Source organism: Phaeoacremonium minimum (genome assembly GCF_000392275.1).
Source record: "Phaeoacremonium minimum UCRPA7 unplaced genomic scaffold PA7_03_scaffold_345, whole genome shotgun sequence".
NCBI classification, from domain to species: Eukaryota; Fungi; Ascomycota; class Sordariomycetes; order Togniniales; family Togniniaceae; genus Phaeoacremonium; species Phaeoacremonium minimum.
In genome coordinates, this window is record NW_006921249.1 from 33,770 (window position 1) to 44,031 (window position 10,262).

General features: G+C 48.1%; 1 protein-coding gene across 1 annotated transcript; it reads left to right on the forward strand.

The window, feature by feature from the left end:
- Nucleotides 1-6,818: 6,818 nt before the first annotated feature.
- Nucleotides 6,819-8,110, forward strand: UCRPA7_4415 (putative cytochrome p450 protein; the record flags this gene model as incomplete). The annotated part of the gene is made up of 3 exons (XM_007916968.1): nucleotides 6,819-7,061; nucleotides 7,120-7,689; nucleotides 8,018-8,110. The coding sequence occupies 3 exons, from the start codon at nucleotides 6,819-6,821 to the stop codon at nucleotides 8,108-8,110; spliced, it is 906 nt and encodes a 301-aa protein (XP_007915159.1).
- Between the last annotated feature and the right edge of the window lie 2,152 nt (nucleotides 8,111-10,262).

Sequence of the window (10,262 nt, forward strand, 5' to 3'; positions counted from 1 at the left end):
CTCAGGAAGTACAGAGGCAGCTCAAACCAAATGAAGAAAAAGAACCTGCCAGTGTACTGGAGAAAATGGAAGAGGCTGTCCCTTTGATATCGAATCGTGGAGGAAAGATCATCGGGGCCATTGCCTTCCACATGATGATGCTTGACATGATGATAGAAATATGAGTTCCAAGTGTGTCCCATCAAGGGATCCGTGATGTAGGGGAAGAGATGATCAATGAATGCAAATCGCTTATTAAGAATGCCTCGCATATGAATATGTTGATGCATCATCAACGTGTATGAGCCAATGTAAGAGAACTGCATTATGACATGAAAGACAGCGTGAACATAGGAGAAGCTCCAGAACAGATAGAGAGCGCTGGGGACGGAAGTTGTGAAATAAAGCAGGAGGTGAGTGAGCATGACCACATCTGTCTCAACCCGAACTATTGAACGTGCGGCTTTGAGATAAGGATTCAGCACGTTATCGCGGAGGATACGTGGGAGCTTGCAGAGCTGATCCATGTCGAAGTTAGTAAAGACCGTTGGCTCAAAGTTTGCATCGTCAATGTCATTGAATGCCTTCAGAGCAGCTAGGCAGTCATCATCGCGAAGTTGGCCTGATTATAAGTAAGCATGTTGTGGCGATGTAAATCTGTTTAGGCTTGGCGAGGAAACTTACCGGCGTTGGATGAAGTCTCATCGTTGAGACTAAGACCATTTGTGTGAGGTCTTGGCGAGTCGCTCTTATCGTCCGCCGACTTTGTAGTGGGATTGCCGTCCTTGAGAAGGGATTCCTTCAGATCCTCGGTAAGATTCCGGAGCACCAGGAGATCAGACTTGGTTAGCTTGTTGTCAAAGACAATGTAGCGATCCATCGCGCCAAAGCCGTGGTATTGAATACCAGAATCAAGTATGTGTCTGGACCTGCAACCAGTGTGAATCAGGAGGTACCGGTAAGGCCGGAAGGGATCATGAAGTTGCAGAAAGCCAAAAGAGAGAGGAATGGCAAAGGCGCTGCGGCGTAAAGTGAGTATGTGCTATTCATGTGTAAACTGCTGGATATCTTGACTTTGCTTTAGGCCAGTCGATACGAGTTGCTGAGCTGTAGTCTTGGTTGAGTGGATTGTGAGCCGCCGACCTAATGGTGCATGATTGATTGATTGCTTGACCAGCTCGGCACGATTTTTTTCACTTTCGAGAGCTACCCCAATTTCCAGTTCTGATCCACTTTTATTAAAGGAGAAACCCCCAAACTCTTGAGCTGTTTTAGCTGTTAACTAAGCCCAGTGCAGGGCTGGTGGGGCGGGCGATTCAGAACGTTAGCGAGAGTAGCTGTTGTTCAGCTTGGAGTCCGTGCTTTTCCAAAACATCTTGGTCTTACCATAACGCGCGTCCAGCAAATGCGTACCTGGATTCCGAGGAGCCTCTCGCATCTGGTCTGCCATCAGACCAAGCCAATGGCATGATGATGGCGTGGCGCTGCGTCAAGACAGAGTTTGCTGCGCTTTTCGCATCTCCTTGTCCCACCACGCTGTCCGAGCCTCGATGACTTTGAGAAACTCATCTTCCCACCACCTTTCGAATACAGGAAGCACACGGCCCGTCGTCCCCTTTCCTGGCTGGCCCGCAATTTGCCTCAGCGTTTCAAAATACTGCTTGAAGTCTGGGGCTATGGAGAAAAACGCGACACCATCACCGGTATTTGCCACTCGCTCTTCCTCCCACTTGTCCATCTCGGCCTGTGACGGCAGCGATGCGCGTCCTGCGAAAAGTCTGGCTGTAGCAACCGCCTGCCACTCAAAGACTCTGAAGGTAAGGCCGCCAGAAACCTAGCAGACCATGTCAGTTGTCAAAGTAGTCTAATGTGCTCGTTCAATGATTGCTACACTGCAACTTTCAGTGATAGTGGATCTCATGAGAACTTACCATCCCAATGAATGCCAATGTTGGATCATCAATTTTGAAGACATGTTGATAGAGCCCGCTGATCCGCCTATGACGTATATTGATGTCAGACAAGAATGGGAAGCTGAAGTCGTAGCCGGTTGCAAATAAAATGATGTCAACCTCGGTTACAGTATGTCCGTCAGCAAACTCGACAACTTTGTTATCTGGATCGACTCGCACGATTGGCGGTCTGACCTCGATATCTGGGTGTGTGAAAGGTGCCCATCCAAATGCTGGCAGAGGCTTTTGCAACGACGAGATGACAGGACTCTTGGAGACGAGTCTAATATCATGAAGAGCATCAAAGGCTGAAACCGAGCCTCCGACAACAATAACTTTCTATTGTCACCGTCAAACTCTGAACGCCTTCGGTCATTGCATCCACTTACCTTATCCTGGTATGCACTAGCTAGACCAAAATGCTTACTGTGCCTAATCGTCCCTGGGTATCGATCCTCATACTCGGCCAGGCCAGGTATGTTAGGTATGTAGGGGATATTGTAGTGCCCTGACGCGACGACAACGGCATCAAAGCTTTCTTGCCACCAATAGTCCGTTTTCTGTCCTGGGGACTCTTTGCGAAGTGTCAAGATCCATTTATCGTCTTGCTTTTCGGCTTTCTCGACGGTAGTGTTGAATTCAACTAGCTTGTCGTGCCCGCCGCGGGTAAATATCTGCTCAACCCAGTCACGGACCACGCTCCTGTGTCTGAACGGCGCACCGGGCCCATACCGGGTCAATGTTTGCTTTGACAAGATCTCGGGCAGAGGCTCTTGTGTAAAGCACATGGTCGACGGCGGAAGGTTGCTATGCAACGTGTCATGCACGGCTGAGTCCGAGAACCTCCTCTGGTAGCCATTGAGCACCTCATCTCTGGGTGTTTTGCATGGAAATTGGGTTGGTATCTCAACTGGCTGATCGATGTTGTTTCCAATGAGATCACGGAGAGACGGGATCTGCTGCTGCAAGTCTGGGGTGTATACCCTATCCAATCAGGAGTTAGCGATGTCCAGTTTGGGGAATTCAGCCGCTTGATGCATGCTTGAAACTCGGTAAGCAGCTTAAGTGATAATCTTACCACGTGCCGCCTGGGATATTTCGCCTGTCAAAGACACGAACTTTCTCGAACGACTGCTCTTTGACAAGGGCATCTGTTGCAATTGCACCAGCAGGCCCTGCGCCAATGACGGCAACGCGACGAATTGGCTTTGTCATGGTACGTGTTGAATATCTCACCTTGAGTCTACTGAGTAGTATCAAGTGAAAAGATCTTTATTAGAGATCTGTTTTCTTTACTTCCTAGAATACATGTTGAGACCCTATTCAAACTTGTCTTACTAGTTCAAAGTAGCTTAGTTATCTCACTCGAAACCCCTGTAACCGCTACACCTCAAACAACAGTACTTCCGTATTTTCGTGCGAGTCATTAGCCAATAATCGGCAGGTTTTCGACTTCGCATGATCCTCTTACTAGTCTAGACAAGTTGCGTTTAGTGGCTTAGATAGCAAGTTCATATTTGAAGACTTCGCGTGTATAATTGGAATGCTTCTGGTAAAGTCTTGGCTTGACCTGGATGAATATCACGCCATTTAAGCTAAATGTGTCGAAAACACCAACATGGAGAATGGAGGTTTAACTATGAAGACCGAAGGATTCTAATCCATCCCGCGCTTCGGCAATAAGTCAAAATTATCAAAGAATTCCCGTACTGACATGCTTTAGTCTAGATGGCATCATTTCGACGGATCCAAAACCCCGGGATGCGGGTCTAGTCACTGCGTGGAACCTGGGGGTCTGGCTGACCTTGGTCTCTTCGCCCACCTGATAGGATCTTTTTGGCAACGATCGGACCAGGGACGTGCCAGATGTCTAGCCAGAGCAAGTAAAATGAGAAACGTGACTCTGGATGTTTTCAGAAATTTTGCTCTCATCTCCTCGACCTGCCCTTCTTTTTTAATTCCACAGTTCAGGCTATTACAATTGTTCACCAGGAAAACTTCGTTCCGTTGATTGATACAACCTGCTCCTGCCTTGTTCCACTGCAGTGCTATCAAGGGCCTTCACGGACAACGCTATGATGGACCAGAAAATTCAAGACGAGTTCGGCAACGAAGAAGTTGTACCGTATGAAAATGAGGAGCACATCAACATCGATCGGCAAGCAGAGAAGCAGCTACTGCGGAAGATTGATGTTCGTTGTTACACAATACCGAGGTTGAATTTTGACTAACTCGTTCAATAGACAAATATTCTTCCGTAAAGAACCCCTTGAAGCACCCTATCATATCATACTAACACTCGCTCAGCCTAATTATGCTCATTTATCTTTTCAGTTTTCTCGATCGGTCAGTTGCTATCATAGCCCAACTTTCATCCGCTCTACTTGCTAAACCCTTCGCTAGTGTGAACATAGGTAATGCTCGGTAAGCTGCGGCAAGCTTATATTATCTCGAAAACACCCCTGACCGATACAGACTTTATGGCCTTGAAGCCGACCTCCATTTGGTTGGAAACCAATACCAGATCTTGGTGTCCATTCTCTTCGCTACATACATCAGTTTCGAGCTACCGTCCAACTGGGCGATCAAAAGAATACGCCCATCTAGATGGATTGCCTTTCTCACTACGAGTTGGGGCATCATAGCCACGCTATCCGGCCTTACACAGAACTTCGGTGGCATGGTGGTCTGTCGGCTCCTACTAGGAGCCTTTGAAGGCGGCCTTTTTCCCGGCTTGGTGACTTATCTGACGTTCTTCTACACGAAAAGAGAACTCGCATTGCGCATTGCGGCTCTGTTTACCTGTTCGGCTCTTGCCGGTGCCTGTGGCGGTCTCTTGGCCTTTGGCATTGGTTATATGGATGGTAAACACCACCCCCCTCACCTACAACCTACGGCACCCGTAGTTGATGTTTACTTGCAGGTATCAGCGGGCAGAATGGGTGGAGATGGATTTTGATCATTGAGGGCATTCCCACCGTCATACTTGGAGTCGCAGCTTGGTTCGGTCTCGCGGATGACCCGTCTACGGCTCGATATCTAAATGTCGAAGAGCGAGCTCTTCTACATGCCCGGTTGAACCGACAAATGGGTCTGACCGAATCAGCCAAGCAATTCCACTGGGAGGACGTGCGTGAAGCATTCTTGGACTGGAAAGTCTGGGTGTTTTGCTTGGCCCAATTTGCTGTAGATGTCATGCTCTACGGTAAGCCCTCGGTCATCCTTAAATGAAGCGGTCGATATTAATTCCCATAGGTTATGCAACTTTTCTGCCTACCATCATAAAAGGAATTAATCCAAATTTCTCAAGGGAGTTGGTACAAGTACTCACAATTCCTTGCTATTCTCTCGGCGCGGTATCCTATATTGTGGTAGGACGTATATCGGATTGGCAGCAGCGCCGCGGCATTTGGGTTGTCATCTTGGGAACTATCTCCGTCTGCGGATATGGTATGCTCGTATCAAATGGTGGTGTTGCGGTTCATTATGCCGGATGCTTCCTTGTTGCCGCCGGCATGTTTGTGACCATCGGCTTACCATTGGCATGGTTGCCTACGAATATCCCAAGATATGGAAAGCGCACGACTACGATTGCCATGCAGGCGGCAATTGGTAACAGTGCAGGTATTCTCTCGAGTTTTGTGAGCTCGGCCTCGGATTTGATCATTAATGAAGTGAACGCTAACAGTTGCCTATTAGCTTTATCCGTCGACAGACGGCCCACGCTATGTCAAAGGTCACGCAATCACCATGTCTCTTTTAGCATGCGGAGTAACTTCTTTTGGCTTTATGTGGCTTTATTACACTTTGGAAAATAAGAGAAGGATCGCAGGCAAGAAGGACGACGGAATTGCTGGTATGACTGAATCTGAGATTGAAGAGCTTGGAGATAAGAATCCCAGATTTATCTTTGTGACCTAATTTAATATAGAGCTGTGTTAGAAACGTAGCCGTATTTCGTGTGAATGATAGACCATAGAAGCAATTGGAATGCGACACAGGTCTCAGTGTGTCAATAGGTCCTATATCACAGGTCGTGTAAGGAAAGTGAACTGTGCTTGACTGCCCCTTCTCGTCCTAGCCTAGTGTACATAAAATCCTGGTACAATTACATCTGCGCCTTTACTACGGCAGGAATGTCCTTGCAGTCGAGAAAATGGCACGATTTGGGATTCTTCACTGCATAAAAAACCCCTAGTGTTGTTGTCGCAAAATCCTCCAGGGATTGCACCATTTCGCCTAACACAAGGCGCTGGGGGTGCCAAGCGACAAGAGCCTCCGCTAGCATCTTACTAAATCATGCCCGTATTAATACCGCAGAGCAGTACAGACTTGTCTTATACTGCGGAAACCCCGAAATGGCAAGTAACCGATTGGCATATTGAATTGTCAGTGCCAGAATGTTAGAGCACTTGTTTCCTGGCTCATGGAGCCCTCTCTGGTTGTGGGTTTTCCTTGGCCTACTTCTTTCGTCCTTGATCAGGAAGCATTTTAATCAAGGCTTGAATAAGTATCCAGCTCCATTTCTAGCTTCTTTGACAAATTGGTGGAGATTCTACATCGTGGCGCGCAGGAAAGCGCACTTTTCCTATCTCAAGCTTCACAATGACCTGGGAGATGTGGTTCGACTGGGGCCAAATTGCTTGTCTTTTGCAGACCCTCGGGCAGTGAAAACAATATACGGCTTGAATAACAGGTTGCCTAAGGTACTAAACCACCCTCTGTTGGCGTGCTGGTCCTCTATGGTCTAATCAATCAAGATTACAGAGCGATTTCTACCCCGTTCAAATGCAAGTTTCTCGGGGCGAGATACTTCAGTCTCTTTTCGGCACCCAAGATCAAGACTACCATGGCAAACTCCGTCGACTAGTGAGCAATGCCTTTTCAATGAGCACTATCGTTCAGTACGAGCCCAGAGTAAACGAAACCACACGAGTGTTCTTAGACCAGACTGAGAAATTGTATGCGGCTCCTGGGAAAATTTGCGACTTCAAGCTTTGGCTTCAGTATTTCGCTTTCGATGTCATCACCGAAATCACATACAGTAGAAGAGTCGGGTTTATAGATCGCGGCGAGGATGTCGATGGGATCATTGAATGGCTGGACAAGCTTTTTGACTATTCCGCACCAGTGAGTGTTCCCGCTAGCATATGGAGACACTCACCCAATCGCTGACTTTCAAGTATAGGTTGGCCAAATGCCTATCATTGACAAATTTCTGGTCAAGAATCCTATTCTCATCATTTTGAGCAAGTATGGGTGGATTGACAACTCGTCTGGCACTGCACGCTTCTCTAAAGCGCGGATGACAGAACGTCTCCAGGAGATCGAGCAACGGAAAGCTACCGGAGCGAAGGACATAGGAGACCGTAGCGACCTTTTGACCATGTTTCTCAAGACCCAACGGGATGACAAGACTGGTTTCTTCAACGACAGTCGTGTGCTCACCATGACCACTTCAATAGCTTTGGCCGGATCGGATACGACGGCTATCACGCTGTCTGGAATTTTCTACCAGTTACTTAAGAACCCTCGATGCTACGAGAAGTTGGACAAAGAGATTAGAGATGCCATTGACTCTAATCTAATAGAAGACTTCGATATTATATCATGGAGCGACTCGCACAAGCTACCATATCTGGATGCATGCATTAAGGAGACTTTCCGAGTTCACCCTGCCATCAGCCTGAACCTTGAGAGAGTTACTCCACCTGACGGTATCGAGATATGTGGGGACTTTATTCCTGGCGGGACAGTTGTGAGTTGCAACCCGTGGGTGATTCAGCGAAGACGAGAGATCTTCGGGGACGACGTTGAAGAATATCGACCAGAGCGGTGGCTTCTCCCCGAAGGTGCTTCTATAGAAGAGCAGCAGCGTGTGAAGGAAATGAATGCTACTATGCTGCATTTTGGTGCCGGTTCGCGGACCTGTCTAGGGAAGCACATTGCTCTACTCGAAGTATACAAACTTGTTCCAAGCTTCTTGAAGCGATTCAAGGTACGTCGATGCGAAATGATTGTGTTGATGACTGTGATCTATCGATATGGTAATAAAGAAACAACGCGCGCTGATTATGGCATCATAGCTCCAACTCACTACTGATGAAGAATGGGACTTGCGATGTGCTTGGTTTGTGAAGCCACTCGAGTTCGACGTTAAGATCATCTCAAAGGCATAAAACTATCAGATCGTCCGTAACAACTAGGGAAAGAGTCATGATCAACATCAAAATTTGATCAAGAAATTCTAGTACTGCCCACAAGTGTTACTAGCAGCGTTTCTATAACTTAGCATAAGGAGGCTCGGTGAGGTAACGATGAGGCAGCATAGTCGTTGAGGGGTTTAGGCCTGGTATGGGCGTTCGTGATGGGTGCTGGGTACTCACGCCATGAGGCTCCGACAGTCAGGGTGGGCTTAATTGATAATACTTGCCGTCAAAATTGAAAAGAATGGGGTTGGCCTTGACTCATATCAATTATGCTCTATATGAAATCTCCCGAGTGAAGCGTTGATCCATGCTAAACGATTCTCCGCCGAAACCTCTGTTACTATTAGAAGCTGATAGAGGAAGCTTGACTGTGCTGGTATGGCTAATATCAAATCTACCTTGGAAGAAGAGCACAGGGGTCTCAGAATATATGATAAGGATGAGCTTTTGAGCCAAGTCTGCGTTGGGTCCAGGTGCGTCACTCCCGCACACACGTGAACACGAACCGCGATCGTACCTTAATTAAGAGGTTGCGCCTCGCTGGCTTTTTATCTTATCTACCTATCCTTCATTTCGAATTTCGATCCCATTCCAACCTTAAATATTATTTACCACGCACGTATCCTACAAACCTCCATGTTTCGTCGTCAAGAGGAACTCGTTCTGCTACGTCAAGCTTCACAATACACAATGAGTGAGTTCGCTTTCCTACCCTTATACCGCCCTAAAATGCATTTAAAGACCTTTAAACTGGTAAACTCTTGCTAGGAGCGCAGGCAGGCACCACACCTCCAATTCATTGTCATCAGCATAGCTCTGCTCACGTGAAAGCCGCTGTCTCCCAGCACAACACCTCATATATCTACCTCTCCTACTCTCTCAGCAGATTTTCTACCTTCACCCTTCAGTCTCAGACCTTCTACTACAGTAGTCTCTCACCATCTTTTTGTTGAATTCTGATCTTGAGAGCTTGATTCCGCCGTCTTATTAGACTCGAAAAGGCAGTCGTTTATCGGGTCAGTATCACCTCACTTTTACGGAGCTCGAGCTCCTGTTGCCTTACAACGATCCATCCCTTAGCTTGAGCCGTCACCAACCACGTGCCCTGCTTACCTCTTTTTCTCATATTTTGCCCTCACCCACCTGCTCAGCAGTCTTTCCTCCTTCATCCACCTACAAAGCTTCACACTCATCCCCAACCTTCCTCTACATCTCTGCAACTTCGACTCATCTCCTCAGCTCTGTATGTAGTCTATCGTCTTCACTCTCATGTTCACCTACCCCAGATGTTTCTTCCTTTACTCGCAGTTTGCTGAGTTTTCTCCCTTCGGAGTGTCATTATCACTCCTTGATTCCGCTGACTCGCCCTGCTTTTCCTTCTTGGTACCTGCCAGACTTTGAGATCATATTGTTTTATTTTGCACTGTTCTTTGCTTGCCTTAAACGGATACATCCCGGCTAACCCATTGCTTTCCACTTCAGAAACCTCAGATTCTATTCAGCTTCAACATATCACTTCCGACCTGTTAAGCCACTTCCAACCAGCCGCCTCTCGACAGCATCCTCTCGATGACCATTTGTGCCGCCGCTGGCCAGAGGGAAGTCTTCCTCTCCTTTTTTTTCGGAAAAGATAATCACTCTCAGTATCAGACCCAAACCAGCTCCATGCATTTCCCATACGCTTCTGCTGCATCACTCATCACCGAGGTACTGGGGGCACCTGACACACGGGAGCGGCGCTCTGCACGGGTGTCACCGGTACCTGGTCCCTGGACGTCCTGTCCGATGGCACCCTCCACCGAGGGACTAGAACGCCGTCGGGTCGCGGGGCAGCTAGTGCGCAGACCGGGATGACGGCCGCTCCACGAGGACGTCACTCAGCGCCCGGGAAACCGACCGCTGTTGAATACGAGGTGCCTCCGAGACCCGTAACGTACCTGGTCCGAAAGACACGACCATGCTTTGCCGGCCGCTCCCCTCTTGGGCGACGCCACCGGTGGTACCGGGGAGATCGTTGGTCGCTGTGCTTGAGCTTCTTCGGTGGAAGAGTGCTCGCATGGTTGTAAGCCATTAGTGACGCGGTAAACGAGACGTGTCGCACGTGGGTCTTTCACGTCGACGT